The following is a 16,018-nucleotide window of genomic DNA, read 5'->3' as shown; positions in this document are numbered from 1 at the left end:
ATATTTAAATGATCAATTTCTTTATCTTTTTTTTTTCTTGTTTAATCTTCAAGATTTGTTCATCATCGGGTAGCAAGAGAACCTCATGTTTCCTGAATTCTAGTCCACATATATACATGATGATGACGTAAAATCCTCGAGTAATTCCATTGATTGGTCATAGTAGTTTTTGTAAATAGGGAATTTGTTTTTTCTTCCAATATAAACGGGGGGGATGTGCCAAAATCATGGTTTTTTCATTTTTTTATTACAGAAAATAATTTAGTCTTATCCATCTCAAATGTATGCAGGAGTGGGATTTAATTAAGAGTAAAAAATACTAGTATTTAGTATTTACCAAAAAAGAAAAATAAGAAAAAAGAGTATATCAAGCAGTACAGAAATATAATATGATACTGTAAGTTAAAGACAAGAAAAATAAACTAGACCCATGTAGAGCGTAGACAAAACATATACATCGGAGTCTTGATGATTGTGACACAGGCGTTTAAGAATAGAAGCAGAAACCTCCCGCTGTAGCCCTGGTTTCTGTTAATGCCATTGGTTTGTAGTGGTCGGGGAAGGAACATCACTCCCATGAGGATAAGATACAGAAAGTGGGCTTACAAAGGTTAGGGTTTGTTCTGTTTCAAGCCCATAGATATTATTAGCCCAGATACCATAAGTGTGTGTTTTAATGTCTACATACGATGTTTTCAAAAAATATTTTTTAATTAAAGATATATTAAAACAATAATTTTTTTAATTTTAATATTATCACATAAAATTATTTAAAAATATCTAAAAGCATCATATAAAAAAAAATCTAAGAAATACTTTAAAAGATAATCTAATGGATCAAAAATAAAAATTAAATTAGAGGGAAAATAGCCTTTAATAATCCAATAATAAAGTTAAATAATAGTAAAGAGAGTGGCTAATCCATGATCCAATAATAAATTTAGAATTCCATCATAGGGAGTGATAAAATACTAAATCGTAATTAAAGAAAAATTGATGAGATTATCTAACCAGTCTGCATATTTTTTGTATGATTTATCCTTGCAAAGATAGGACTCTTCCACTTGCATGTTATCCTCTGCTTGAAATTTTGTGTTTTTTTTTTTCTTTTGACGTTACTACAGTCGATTGAACCATTAATATATAACACATTAAAGCTTACAAAAATTAGATAATTCTTGTGAATTTTTGTGCATTTTTTTTTAAAAAAAAAAATCTATTGGCTTTAAAATCGCTAGAAAGGAGGGTTTTTATTTAAAGATTCATTAATTTTTCTCAAACACAAAGACTTGTTAATTTAATTGCATTTAATTATAGTTGTTACTTGAGCCCGTCAAACTTATGTCTATGTTTTTCTCATTGAATTTCCATGTAAATTTGCTTAACATTTCTTCTCAAAAATAAAAATAAAAACTGCTTAAACATTTTCTGGGTAGGATTTTTTACCCAACATTTAACAAGTTTTATATAGATGGAATAAATCCAAATCAAATAAAAAATATTTTGACCAACATATATTCGAAACTTCTTCGAAATAATTGAAAGCTTCTTTCCATTAAAATATCTGGCATTTTGTTTCACACATGTCCATATCTTTGTTTCAGAGAACCATCCCCGCGTGCTTCCTTTTTCACATAGTTTTGAAACCAACCCAATCTAGTGGTCGACTAGGTCTCATAATCAAGTTATTAGAACGGTTAAACAGGGTTGACTCGGGTCAACTTAAAAATTTTTTAAAAAAATATTAATCACATGAGGGGCCGGTTAAGGAGGAAGAGGAGCTCATGTGGGCTCCATTACCAAATTAATCTAATGAGGTAAGATTTGTCTTCCCCTCGGATTTGAAATATTTTTTATTATTTTTTTTTTTTTTTGATAACATCGGTTTCCAGCCACTGCTGACTAATCCGGATTCGAGCCGGGTGGAGACCCGTAAGGCGGCAAAGCTCTCCCACATGCATAACTCGAAATATTTATTTGAGTTCAAGGCACAGAGCCCTAAACAATGGAGACTAGTTGAGAACTTCTCCTATAATCTAGAAGCTAGAAGTCTGCTTTCTCTCCTACATTCCAAAAGCTAGAAATCTGCTCTCTTCATATTCGAGCATTTCACTTTCCTTTTCTTTTTATTTGTTGAGATGTTACCCTCCTGTCAAAATTATTAATCACAAATGGGTTCAAAGTTTGTCACAGTGGGGAAAGAATCATTTGATGAGGTTTTTTAAGCTGGTGCAACGGCATTTGGTTGCCACAGTGGGGGTGGGTACTTCTGATAATGATGAAGAGAAAGGGAACACGAAGATTTCAGATGAGGATTTGGAGATGCCATTTGTTGATTACTTGTAAAAAATGCGGTTGCCTCCGAAGATTAGATCTTACAAACTGCAGTTGTCTTTCTCTGTCATGAAGGTAACCGGGTCTCAGCCAGGTTTAAGGGTTTCTCTCGGACCGGTTCCTAGCCCAGGTCGGCCTGGTCCCGGGTTAACCTGCTGGGCCAATCCGTGTTTCAAAACTATTATTTTCCACCAGAGTTCGTTCAAAAAACAATATATATATATATATATATATATATATATATATATATATATTATAATATTAGAATATATAAAACAAATATTAAAATTTTAACAAACAATATCTTAATCGTATTAACAAACAAATACATTCTCAATCAACTCAACTAACCCATCCAAAATTTGATTGTTATTTCAAAACATAAAATATATATATATATATATATTATCTTTAATATTAGAATATATAAAACAAATATTAAAATTTTAACAAACAATATCTTAATCATATTAAAAATACATTCTCAATCAACTCAACTAACCCATCCAAAATTTGATTGTTATTTCAAAACATAAAATATGAAAAAACAATGAAAACAAAAACATATTTAATTAAAAATACATAAAAATAAATATAAAATAAATTTTTTTATGACAGTTTTAAAATAAATTTTTGTATTTTTTAAATAAGAAATATAAAATAATATATTTTATTTGTCTTTATTATTATATGTATATTTTTTTTATCTCGGGAGAGTAATAAACATTATATTGTACGCATATAACCCTAGACAAATAAAAATAAAAAAAAAAAAAAAAACAACTACTGTTTCAACATCTCTCTCTCTCTCTCTCTCTCTCTCTCTGATAACTAACCACACAAATTTCACTGTTAATATAAAGTATGAACGTAGAGATGTCATGCACCATACGAAGCAAAAACTCGTGACGTGTAATCTTGCTCCCCCATACGTTGCTCTTTACTCTCTTGCACTCTCTTCCTTCCCTGATTTTATTATATTCTCACAAATATTAAACCTATTTTTCTATAATATTGCCTATCTCTGTCTCTCTCATCACACCATTATTGAAAAAAGGATAGCAAGATGGAAGGAATCCATTTCTCATCCAAGAAAGAAGAAGATCCCACCATTAATATACTTAATAATCACTCAAATATTGCTTCTACTAGATCCACCAGCCAGAATACTCTTGGATTTTCCACTGATCAAGCAAGTACCAGCTCAGTTTCTCCACATCATGGTGGAGATTGTGAGGCTGGTCATGAAGCGCTGTTGCATAAAGATTGTGGACGTGAAAGATTGAAGAAGCATAGAGAAGAGGTAGCTGGCAGGATCATGATACCAGACACATGGGGTCAAGAGAATTCGCTCAAGGACTGGATCGATTGTTCCGCCTTTGATGAGCTGCTAGCCCCCACTGGAATTTCATCAGCTCGCGAATCCCTTGTTGCTGAGGGACGTAAAGGAAGCTCTCCAAGGTTGGGGATAGCAAGTAGGTGTTGATGATCACGATCAATAATGTTATCTTTAATTAATAAACCTTTCCTTTGATTACCAGCTACCTAGCTAGATCATATATATAATTAGCTATCTAGCCAGCATGTGTTGATGATCTTAGTAATTGTTTCTTGATCTTATATATAAACTAAGGGACATGATAGATTAAACCTTAAAAGCAAGAATGGCTTAATATTTATGGCTAGGCGGAAGTGTGTTTAGCTAGCTAGCTGTTCAAGGATATATGTAAATCAATCTCAAGTTTAGGATTTGTATTGGAGTGAGAAAAGGGCTTCTTATGCACTTGATTACTTGTAGTCTACCAAGTAAATTACTTGCTGTTCTAATAATTAAGATGATTAAAACCATACTTGGTTCGAGGTATTAATGTTTTAATTAATATTAGCGCACGCATACACGCGTTAATTAAATTAATAGCTAAGTAATTAATACCATTAATTGCTATAAAAAAATCAATCATCATTCTCGTTCGTAATTAATTATAACTATTAAAAATTCATAGTCGATATATTGATCGACTAGATTTTCCTTTTAAATTACACTCAGGCAATGGAGTTGGATATCGAGAACGATCATCGCAATAAGAATAAGTCAAATGTTCAATCCTAAATTTCTCCAGTCTCCCCTTTCTCTCAGCTGTCAAGCCATTGAAAGAATTCAAATCTGTGGCATTACCGCACATTTCAGCAGCTGAATCTTCTCGGGCTGGGTTGGCAGAGCATCCGTACAGCACAAAACTGGAATACTTAGCAGTGAAAGGAGCATATTTATAATCAACCTTGTCTCGGCCTCCACCTGTTGCCCAGTTAGATCCGTCCCATATTGTAGCAAATAAAGTCATAGCCTTAGAGGGAAAATCTCCACCCATGGCGTCAATCTTTTGAACCACTCTAACAGGAACATCATCCACGTAGTAAACGATCCATGTACTGGTCCAGAGAATACTGTACGAATGGAAATCTTGAGTAGGATCGAACCAGAGAGTGTACCTCTCTTCACGTCCCCTACCTGTACTTCCATTGCCATATAAATTGGTTTGGAGGGTCCAAGGTCTGCCTCCAGTATTTCCCAAGAACTCAAAATCAATTTCATCGTGATTAGTTCTGTACTCATCAGCATTTGATGTGTAATAAGAGACAACAACTCCAGCGGTGTAATTTCCTGGTAGTTTGATGGAAGCACTGAAGTATGAATAGAGATACGTGAGTTGTGACGCAAAACCAGAGCCTGAACTTTGATCAAGGGAAATTTGAACTGATTCTCGTTCATCGTCAAGAAAAATCACATGATCATTCCCAAATAAACGAATAAATGATTCATTGAACGATGAAGTAGGTAAACCATGTGATGAGAACCCAAGAACACAAGAAGGGATGGAGGCCATGCAAAGAATAAAAAACCGTAAACAAGAAATATTAAACAGCATTTTTCTTCTTAATTAGCTAGCTAGGGGTTGAAGATATGAAAAGGAAGGAGAAGAGAGATGGTAAATACCAAAGAGTGGAGCCTTTAAAGACTAATTGAGGAACAGGGCCTCATTGGCCTTCCCTCCAGGAATCTCAAAAAATATTCCAAAATTTAATGTTACTCCCATTTTCATTTCTTTCCCTCCAAAATGAAGATTTCGACATTAATTACATGCTTAGAGCAAAGTAGAATTTTCCAATATTATTGCTGAAAAAAAAATAGAAAAACGCTGCCAAATTTAAATTTTGCATATTTGAGGAGAAAAGATTTGTATTGAATGTTTGGAAGTCTGCTCCTGATCTCTTGGACATGCTGATAGATTTAAAATTTAATTCCAAGTTCAGGATATCTATATTAATTAATAATGATTATGTTGATCATAATTATGCTCCACGCATGAGATGGGGTAGGTATAAAAGAGAGAGTAATGTTAACCGAAATCTTTCTCGAGATCATATATTTGAATAAGAATCTCGTGCATTGACGTTAATGGGTTGAAATTCTTTGAAAAATAAATTTGGAAAGGATGTAAATATTGAAGATTGGGGCACGTTGCAAGAAATAATTTCTTACAAGTGCTGCTATGAATGGTTTTGCTTAAGATTTTATTAAACAATAATTTAGTTTTGATGTACAGTGAGCATATATATATATATATGATGAGCTTTTTTAATTAAACAGAATCTAAAACCCTGTAGCAAAAGTTTGCAGTTCAATGTCTCATCATGTGTTTCCTTGCTTGTAGTAAAATTAAAAGATGGCATTTGATCATCTTAATTACTAGACTTCAGGAGTGTGGTTGTTATATAAGATTAATTTTAAGATATGTTATACAGTAATTAATAAAGAAAAATGAAAACAATGAATATGTGAAGTAAAACATTATGTGGTTGCTGTTTATCCCTCCTCATATCCAATATCTGACATAGATTTGTTGATCTGTGGCGACATTTCGCGGCATCATTCTGGCCAAGGAAGCATCCTGCTGTTCCACGTAGGCAGTGTCCAGGTGCTTTGCATTTCATGGATTGCGACATAATGCTTCCAAGTAACTCCAGCAATTCAGAGATTCGATTAATTTAATCTGTGTGATGAAGGATTTGCTTCTGCTGCTGCTGTTTGGAACCACTTCTGGTCTGGATGCGCATTGTACCAGGCTCGAGGTTCATGCACAGTGCTTCAATATTTTACACTCTAATTGCCTCGTTTTCTTCTCCAGTACTTGAAACTATAGTTTTGAAAACCGACCCGGTCATTGACCCGGTCGACCCTCTGGGTCACGGGTCAGGTGGGTTGACCCGGGTTAACCCGGTCAACCCAAAAAAACCTATATATATAAAAAACAATTAACTAATTACAATACAACACTTACTTAAACCAAATTTAAATTATAAACCAAATTAAAATTTAAATTATATTGCATTCTTTCATTTCCAAATTAAAAAAAATAAATGATTCTGCTATTTGCATGTTGGTATTGGTATAATTTCTAGATTTAATCAATGTCCTTGCTTGTTTTAGGACAATGTTTTGCAGTTAATTCAAAGTCCATGAAGAAATCCTAAAAAAAAGTACTTTCATCACACCCTAGCTTTTTCAAAATCCAACCCAGTAATCAAATTGGATGTGATACACAACAGACATCTTTGGCGATTCCACATCCCTAACTTAGCATTCCAGATTTTTCACCCATTTGTGCGCTTATTACAATAGATTAGCCCATTAATGCTTACAACTCTTTAATCATTTACATCCCTTTAAGCAGATTAAGAGAAGGCACAAATACACCCTTATCTTTTGTGAACACAATCTAACTATTTAATAGGAGATATCTGATTAGCTGGTAAAAGAACATGTAATGGAATCGACAGTGATTGTGGTGCAGTATTGTTTGGCTGCTTGGTGATAGAACAGGACTTACAGGGAAATGTTTCTCTACATCATCAATATCATTTACAAGAGATGCTCGTGGATCATCCAAAGAGATTGCAACAATTTTCCAGTCAAGTTCCCCTTCATCAATCATCGCCAAAGCAACCAAGGGCTTGATCTTAAGAATTTCACCAATTTTTCCCCGTCTTTCACCAATCTCAACGACATCAACTACAAACAGAGACAACCATTTTACAGAATTGAAATGCTACTTAACTGGAACAAACAAATGCTAGAATCCACAAGAAAGACAAGTATCAATATAGAATATATGTTGATAAATACCAGGATCATTATCTCCGAATGCTCCTTCAACTTCAGCATTTGCAAGAGATGGGTCTTCCCATGTTTGTGGAAGCAATCCATAGTTCCAGTTTATATTGTAGCTGAAAATAAGGCAGAGAAATGAGTTAAAATCCAATACAACATACTCAAGTGATGATATAAGCAGGGGAAATGGAACTGAATGTTTAACTACAATGGGCTAACACTAAAAGTACATATGCCGAGATAAAAAATCAAATATCTCAAAAAAAAACCAATGAATGAATCATAAAGGAAGAAACTAGCGAATCTTACAGATAGTATCTTAGTTTCCCCTTTTTAGTATCTTGCTTAATGGGAGTGAATTGCTCATCGGTAGCAACCTCCATCTTTGCACTTGATTCTTTTGGAATTTCAACAACATAGTTGAAAGCCCCGTCTCCCAAGTGCAATGGTATGCCATGCCAGGGCGAAACCTGTAATACCGAACAACACTTACATTACCAGTAAGCAGATACAAAACCAAAAGAGTGTTGTTCTAAATTGTTAAAGAAAATTCGAATAATAGGTGGTCTCTAAATTATAAACCAAATGCAGAAATAGGGCTAGAAACAGAGGTCACTGGTAGAAGAAAATACAGACACTGTAGCAGCAATCGGGTTGGAGAAACATACCTGAGGGCTGAGGTTTCTTCTTCTGCCAAATCGATGGCAACGAGTGAAAGAAGTATGATGAAAGAATAAACGACGAAGAACCTTTGAAACTGAAATTGATGCCAGAACCCAGAAATGAGAAAACGGAGAAGAATAAACAAAACAGAGAGTGAAAGAAGGAGATTCAAACCTTTTTCGCAGAGATCAATGGTTAATTGCTTCGTTCTTCTTCTGCTTCGTTCTTCTTCTGCTCCGTTCGATTAGGTTAAGTTCTTCGTTCTTCGTTCTTCTTCTGTCTTCGCTCTTCGGTGCTCAGTATGGATTTAGTTATCATTAAACGGCGTCGTTTAATGACAGGGAGAGTAAAAAAAAAAGTGGCCGGGTCTCACCCGGGTTTGGCCGGGTGGACCGGGTCCCGGGTCGACCCACCGGGTCGACCGGGTTTGACCGGGCCAATTCCCAAGCGGGTTTTGGCCTCCACCCGGACCGGTTCCATGCCCGGGTCGGCCGGGTCCCGGATCGACCCGCCGGGCCGGTCCGGGTTTAAAAACTATGCTTGAAACTAATGAACCCACAAAGAATTCCATGATCCTTTTATATATTTCCGCTAACTCCAACACTACTTTTTCTCCATGATACAATTTGATTTAGGTATCTTGATTGATGTATTTAGCCTTCTATGGAAGTGATAGATGTATTTATAAAATTCGATCTAGTTCATGTTCTTCTTCAAGATTTAAGTCAGTGAATTGGATGGATCACTTTAAGCAAAATATTATATATACGGGTGATCTTGCAGTGATCACATGGCCTAAAGATATAATTACCAACTTATATTAATTATAATTTTTTTTTTTTTTTTATCTATGAACTCAATTTTTTTTTAAAGAGATTTTATAAATATAAACCTAGCTATAACAGGTTGACTGTTAAAACCATTTGAGGTTTGAAAGACTTTTAAATGAGGTTTAATACACACACACACACACACACACACACACATATATATATATATATATATATATATATATATTAATTTTATTACTTTCCCAATTAATTTTAAATCTACGGCCTTTATTTATTTATTTTTTATTTCTCATATTTGTTTAGGATTCTGAATCTTTTTCTTGGAAATGTTAATTTCAAACTTGTTTAAAGAGTTGTAATTCCTTTTAAAAACGCAGATAATTACATAAAGAATTTATTCAGATAATATAACTACAAACAAGGTTCTTGATATGAAGATCTTCTTCTAAAAGTCTCTCCCCCTTGTTCTTTGACTTATATTTTTTAAAAAAAGTAAAATTTGACTGCATCACTTTTTAGAATGGTAACTTATTTATTTTTGTATTTTAAAAATAATTTTAAAAATAAATGAAATTTTTTTTTTTTTTAAAATAATATATTTTTTAGTATTTCTAGATTATTTTAATGTGTTAATATCAAAAATAATTTTTTTTAAAATAAAAAAAATATTAATTTGATATATTTTTAAATAAAAAGCACTTTAAAAAATAATCACAACTACACTTCTAAACAGACTTAAAGTAAAATGATAAATCTATAATAATCTAACAAATATTAATTAAAAAAAATTCCTCAGAATATTATAATTGATTATTATTTTACTATTTTACAAACACAAAAAAATATATCATGAAATCAAGAAACTCAACAAACACAATTTTATATTGTATTCAAATTCAGCGATCATAGACATAAGTATACCGATGTTAAAAGGGGGATTTGATTTATTTATAGAATGTTGAATTTGATTCAATGCCATTCTCTAAAAAAAATTGATTTCATGAAAAATAGAATTTAAATGGAAAGGGAAAAAAAATTGAGTTGAACATGGGCGTCCGAGTAAACTAAAAAAAATAAATTAAAAAATTGTTAATTAGGTAGATTAGTGACGACTAATAAAATACTAATTAGTGGCTGGCTCCAATCCAACTAGGTTATTTCTAGTGTTCATGGGCAGTGGTGGGAGCACTTGGGGGCATCCGTCTTTTGCTTTAAAGAGCCGCCCCTCCCCTTTCAAAGATCCCAAAAGCCACCAGCAACACCTCTTCAAGTAATATCAACACCACCACTTCTCTACAACATCGTACTCTCCGCCTCATCTGAAGAAACCTCGCCACCCCACCAAAGTAAGCTCCTTTTTCTCCCTAGTGTTGGGTTATTTTTCAGTGGTTTGATTCTCTTTGAAGTTTATGTTGTTTTGCTTGGTTCTTTTTTTTGTTCTTTTATGTGATGTAGTTCTTGATTCTATGGAATTTGTGGGGTATGTAAAATGTCTGCATTTCAGAAAGTGGGAACCTCTCTCTCTCTCTCCTATATCTTGTTTTGGTCGACAAGAACAAAACAAGTTTGAGTCTTTAATCAATTTGTGGTTCCTGTTTTTCGTTTTGTTTTCTAAATATTGAGGTTTAATGGAAAGGTAAATTACTGAAAACAACGTCTTATTAATAGCCCTTTGATTTATTTGACGTTTTTTTCAATCCACTCGCTTGATTCTTAATTCGTACATGTTTCATTAACATTCTTTTATGATTTTTTAACTGGATAGGTCTAGAATATTGGGTTTTGTGTTCAAATGGGTGACATTTTGGAAAGAAAGGGAAAATTGAGAAACTGGGTTTGGAACTGTAACGCCAGTAGTGTTAGGAGTCAATCAATTGGTGAAAATGAGAGTTTTTATATTCTTATTGCGCCTCACCCTTGTGATTAGGGCTTATTTGGGCCGTGAAAGCTCTAGTCTAAAAGTTTTTTTTTTCCCTCACTTTGCAACGAAAAGGAACCATCTTGCTAGCTGATCTTGCATTGTTTGTCGTGGAGCTAATTCTTGTGTTTTGTCCTGTGTTTTCTGGAGCTTGCTGCAAATTATTTTTTTGTACATGCTAAGCTGGGAATGTTTTGAATCTGGGTTGCCTATGATATCAAGTTTTTCTAGTTCCTTACTATTACTGCTAAACTTCTTTAGCAATTAGCATGCTATCTAATTCTATGAACTTCGATTTACAAAAGAGTAGGGGATTGTTATTTCTCTTTCTTTCCAAGAATGAGTAGCTGATCTTGGCTTTTACTTCCTTTATGTTGTCTTTTATAAGATGGAGCCTCGAGTGAAGAGCAGAGAGCCATTAGCTTGCTCTTCTCATAGTGCTCCAAACATCAAATGCCTTCTCATTGTAGGAATGGATTATTTGGTTCCATTTTGTTGTGAATATAAGTGAGGCATACACTGCTACCCTGTTGGATTTAAATATGATGTGATTGTATGCTTGAAGGTATTTAAGAATCCATGGGCTAGGAGCAGGGAGCTTTTTTTTACTTGTTCTTAGGATTTCCTTGCTCAATACTTTTGAATTTTGATCAACGCTGCTTTTCCTGTCAATAATGATGCAGCTTCCTTAGCATGTCTGATTCGATTTGTTGTGGTGCCATACAAATATAAAAACCTCTAATGAGATGGCTGTTGTGTAAAACTGCCAATGAATGATTCAACAATGGTCTTTATAAAATGGAATTTGGTACCTTGTCCTGCAATTTATTTCTTGCTGTAGGGTGACAAAAATTAGGGCTTTCAAATTCCATGCAAAAAGAATGGAACCATTGATTCTTACAAGCATCAAAGCATCTTATTAATCAGCTGACAATTTCTATCTTGTGTTCTGGAGTTAAGATGACAACAGTGAACGCTCCCTTCCAAAGTGTGCTCAAAACTGCACTCCAAAACCGGTTTACCAGCGCCATTGTCAAGAAACCATCCTCGCTTGGATCAGTAAGGAGTGTCTCTAAGTCATTTGGCTTGAAATGCTCCCCCAATTACAAAGCATCAATGGCAGTGTACAAGGTTAAGTTGATTACACCAGAAGGCACAGAGCATGAATTTGAAGCTCCAGATGACGTGTACATCCTAGATGCCGCTGAGAATGCTGGAATTGACCTGCCTTATTCTTGCAGGGCAGGGGCTTGTTCTACCTGTGCTGGGAAGGCGGCATCAGGTTCTGTCGACCAGTCTGATGGTTCATTCCTTGATGAGAATCAAATGGGGGAGGGCTATCTTCTAACCTGCGTTTCCTATCCAACTTCTGACTGTGTGATTCACACTCACAAGGAAGGTGATCTTTACTGAGGGCTTTTGCAGTCAGAAATCAGAATTGACCTGGAATGTAGTTTTGTGATTGTTATGGATCATTGAAATGATGGTAAAGGCTGTCATGGACCTTTATTTCTGTAGGGATTTCGTCTTTGTTGTGTAATTGCAATATGGTTTCTTCTACACGGTACTATAGTAAATAAATAGGTGCTGCGATTGATTTCTGAAGTTTTCAGGGGTAAGCTAAATCTAATTCACTCTTAACTCTCAAAGTTGAAACTTGCAAGCATGGTTGCAAAGAAATTCAGAAGGTGTCAGCTACAAGGTAAATACAAGGCAAGAAAACCAACAGAAACCAACATTCATGCATAAGCAAAAATAATATTTGGGGTTTCAGTGAAATAAAGAATGGGGCATGGCCACTTCTAAAACATACAATGTTTGGGATGAGCTTTCTTTATGCCCTTGAGATGGATAAAAAGGTGGTTTCCATGGTCGACTTGTACTCATGTTATCATAAGCCTAGCCCAGGACATTCAAGAGATAAAACGAAACTGAATAGATTTTAAAGAGTCAGATTAGATTTTAAGCAGCAAATTCAAATTATTCTCCTGCCACTTTTCATCAACAAACAAGAGCACATTTTGTATAGAAAAGATTGTAAATATCGATTAAAAGAGGCGAAAAAAATTGAGGCATGAAACCCTTTTCCTCCTTTGGTCAGAAAGAAAATTATAGTTGCTTTGTCTTTGATTACTTTTGCTATGGTTTTGTAACAGTTCTTTCTCCATATGTAAATCTTGTCAAAAACTAGAATAGAGAGCATATCGAGACAAGGGGTTGTGGCCAGATCAATTGGACTCTAGATACAAATCATGCAGAGCAACCCTTGCAATCAAAAGATAGCAACCACCCTGAAAAAAAAAAAAAAAAAAAAAAAAAAACAGATGAGGTTTTGCTCCTGAATCATTAAAAACAAATCCAGGAATTGATGGAATCAGGGCCTTGGAAGTAGAACTAGGGGTTCAGGGGGTGTTTGATGGTTTAACCCCTTGTCGCCAAAGGGAAAGCACACACCTCCTTGGTTTTGATTTGAGAAACCAGTGCCTTCATATCCTCATCGAGGGAGGCTGCTGCCTAACACCTCTGTTGTGTTTGTGGTTTCACTGTCCCACATCGAAACGTATGGCACAAAAGAGTGTAGACGCGCAGTATAAAAAGAGAAGCATGCGACTTAAGAACGCATACCTTTCTCGGCCTTTTGGCTAAGATCAAGTGTAGTATCTGTTCTTATCAGTTTAATATCTGATACGTGGACCAATGGTCCACACGATATTAAATTAATTTTTCAAGGTGGAGGGCCCGTTACAGTAGCTTGCTACTGGGGTTCTCAAGCGTCGCCTTTGTGCTGCACTATTGCATTGGCCTGGCGCACCCCTCCAAATTTAGTTAAAACAATTTAAAGTTATTTATTTGTAATTGTAGCCCACGGAGTTTAGTTTCCCGTAGGTTATTTCCTGAAAGTCATTTATTGCAAGCTTGCCTCTGAAGTTCAAATGAAAATTGAATTAGATGGGGGAAATCCAATAGGTGCTGTCAATGTGTCCGAGTATTTTGCAGAAGCCCACACACAATCTCAAGACTATATATTATCAATTTTGGTTTATTAGGGACCTTTATATCAACTTGGGTCAATTATGGGAACCCTAACATACAGGAGAAACAGGAACTTGCTCACAGCTCTCAAAACGATAACCAACACATTCTCTACTAAATCACTTGTGGGGCTTAGTCTCTAAAACCGTTTATCAGTCACCTCCATTGGACATTGCATCTGGTCCTCATCCAATATATAGCCCATAAAAAGCTAGAACTAGAAATATCTGAAAACAGCAAGTTCTGTCTTCTAGATCTTTTACTTGCAGGTTCCCAAAATAGAAGAGCCTCATCTTTTCATTATAGCTCGAACATCAGCAAAATCTACATTAAGCAAACCTGGCACCTGTGGAAGCAAAAAATTCGCACCATTAAAAGAGGACAGAAGAAAAAAAACACTGCTGAATATGGTTGAGAAAGGAAAGGAATAAAAGACAGGAGACGGGCCTAGAGACACCGGATAAAGCCCAAAAAACCTTAAAATACAAAGGAATTTAAGATACAAGGGTGGATGGAGTAGATATTGCCCCACAAGTGAAGGTTTCAGGTTCAAATCCCCCGCTAGAGAATTATAAATTGGGTGGGAAAAAAAGGTATGGCTCATTGGAATTTAGGATGGATAAAGGGTTTGTTCGGTATTGTCTTTCAATCCAAGTTTAAATTCGAGCTCCCATTAGATGAATGTTTCAAACAAACATGATCAGATTCGTTTACAAAATTCCTTCCAGGAAAATTACAAGGACAGGTTTGCAATTTTCTTACTGATGAGATGATATAGATTTTTAGATTACAACTGAAATTTTAAGAAATCATGAGAAACAAGGAAACGTGTAGTGATATGGGAGAATATGGAATGCCATAACGGATGGATTGGTCTTGGCATTCATTGGGTTTTTCAAACCGTGCTCTGCCCCCAAACCCTGAAAAAGATGTCAAGGATGACTTTTTTGCTAGGTAAAAAAAACAATGTGTGTGTGTTATCCTAACAGGAAGTGTTTGCAATGGATCGTAAGCTGAAGTTAGCTTGAAGATTTGTGGAGGATGATGAGACCAAGATGGACAAGAATCTTCAACAAGTGGACGAGGCTGCCTCAGAGCTAGTGCGTTGTTTTTCTGGAGGAAAGTTTTAACTTTATGGTTTCAAAAGACTAAAAGCACATATTCGAAAGACCAGTTTTGATATTTAGCCTTCGCATCTTGATCACCGAAATCTCTCTGCGTTCCCCTGACATCTTCAGAGGTTGAGCAGGAGACAGAATCGGTGAGGCACCATTTCCTTTTTTGTTTCTCGTGATCTATGAAAATCTCAGAGATGTAATCTAAATCTAAATGAATTTTCCTTGAAAGAATTTTGTAAATGAATCTATCCTTCTTGGATTGTTTTAAAAAATCATCTAATGGGAACTCAGGATTGAAATATCCATGGATAAATACATCAAGCTTGAATCGAAAGACAACACAGAACACCCATTTGCCCATCCTAAATTCTAAAGAGCCATCCTAATTCTTTTAAAAAAAAAAATCCCAATTTTACTGCCGAAGTCTTTTTATCTATTTGGTTGATGGGATTCCTCGTGCCTGGATAACGCTTGAGTGACATGTATGGGCTCGTTTGAACAGGTATTTTCAAAATATATTCGAATGAGTGTGTTTGGTATTGTGATAGCTGTTGTGGTTGTGGTTTAAAAAAAGTTGTTGTATAAAAAGTACTTTTAGTTAAAGTTGATTTGAAAAAATGAGTGTTTGGTTAAAACTGTGGTTGAAATCTTTTTCAAATTGTTGAGGTTATAAAATAATTATATATATATATATATATATATATATATTATTAAATATGTAGATTTAACAATTACATCATGAAATAAATAATATTGGTATCAAATATTTTTTTTATTATTCCATTAAACTATGTGCAATGTCATCACATACGAAATCTATCCAACAATGACTATATTTTTCATGGTTTCTTAAGTGCGCAACAACAAAAATTGAATTTTTTGTTGCGTCATCAAGCGATCTCCTTCTAATTTTTTGAATAGAACACAATAAAAATAAAAATAAAAACTGAATTTTTTTTAACTGAACATAATTGGAATTGCGATCAAATTT

The 16,018-nt window shown here is 34.6% G+C and overlaps 3 protein-coding genes, 1 long non-coding RNA gene and 1 other non-coding gene across 6 annotated transcripts; 2 read left to right on the top strand and 3 right to left on the bottom strand.

Annotated features, from left to right (window-relative positions):
- Positions 1-4,331: 4,331 nt before the first annotated feature.
- LOC118032324 (probable xyloglucan endotransglucosylase/hydrolase protein 27) lies at positions 4,332-5,219 on the bottom strand. The gene has a single exon (XM_035037003.1). It carries the CDS (start codon positions 5,217-5,219, stop codon positions 4,332-4,334), a length of 888 nt encoding a protein of 295 aa, XP_034892894.1.
- Positions 5,220-6,098: 879 nt separating this feature from the next.
- Positions 6,099-8,785, bottom strand: LOC118032325 (soluble inorganic pyrophosphatase 6, chloroplastic). The gene is made up of 5 exons (XM_035037004.2): positions 8,775-8,785; positions 8,173-8,341; positions 7,814-7,974; positions 7,520-7,620; positions 6,099-7,405 (listed from the first exon to the last, which is right to left on the bottom strand). The coding sequence occupies exons 1-5, from the start codon at positions 8,783-8,785 to the stop codon at positions 7,113-7,115; spliced, it is 735 nt and encodes a 244-aa protein (XP_034892895.1). The 3' UTR covers positions 6,099-7,112.
- Positions 8,786-10,105: 1,320 nt separating this feature from the next.
- On the top strand, positions 10,106-12,481 carry LOC118032345 (uncharacterized). 2 transcript variants are annotated; one of them, XM_035037027.2, is made up of 2 exons: positions 10,106-10,304; positions 11,832-12,481. In XM_035037027.2, exon 2 carries the CDS (start codon positions 11,837-11,839, stop codon positions 12,287-12,289), a length of 453 nt encoding a protein of 150 aa, XP_034892918.1. In that variant the 5' UTR covers positions 10,106-10,304; positions 11,832-11,836; the 3' UTR covers positions 12,290-12,481. The 2 variants fall into 2 exon arrangements, with proteins under 2 accessions (XP_034892918.1, XP_034892917.1); XM_035037026.2 differs by having other exon boundaries at positions 10,108-10,304; positions 11,837-12,481.
- Positions 12,482-12,895: 414 nt separating this feature from the next.
- Positions 12,896-13,625, bottom strand: LOC118032346 (uncharacterized). The gene is made up of 2 exons (XR_004684641.2): positions 13,331-13,625; positions 12,896-13,167 (listed from the first exon to the last, which is right to left on the bottom strand). It is a non-coding gene; the product is annotated as an uncharacterized lncRNA (long non-coding RNA).
- Positions 13,498-13,693, top strand: LOC118032430 (U2 spliceosomal RNA). Its single transcript, XR_004684658.1, has one exon. It is a non-coding gene; the product is annotated as a U2 spliceosomal RNA (small nuclear RNA).
- The last annotated feature ends 2,325 nt before the right edge of the window (positions 13,694-16,018 follow it).

The sequence above is a fragment of the Populus alba genome, chromosome 9, assembly GCF_005239225.2.
Source record: "Populus alba chromosome 9, ASM523922v2, whole genome shotgun sequence".
Taxonomy (NCBI): domain Eukaryota; kingdom Viridiplantae; phylum Streptophyta; class Magnoliopsida; order Malpighiales; family Salicaceae; genus Populus; species Populus alba.
The sequence above is the reverse complement of the archived record's forward strand: the minus strand, read 5'-3'. Positions and strand labels throughout refer to the sequence as shown.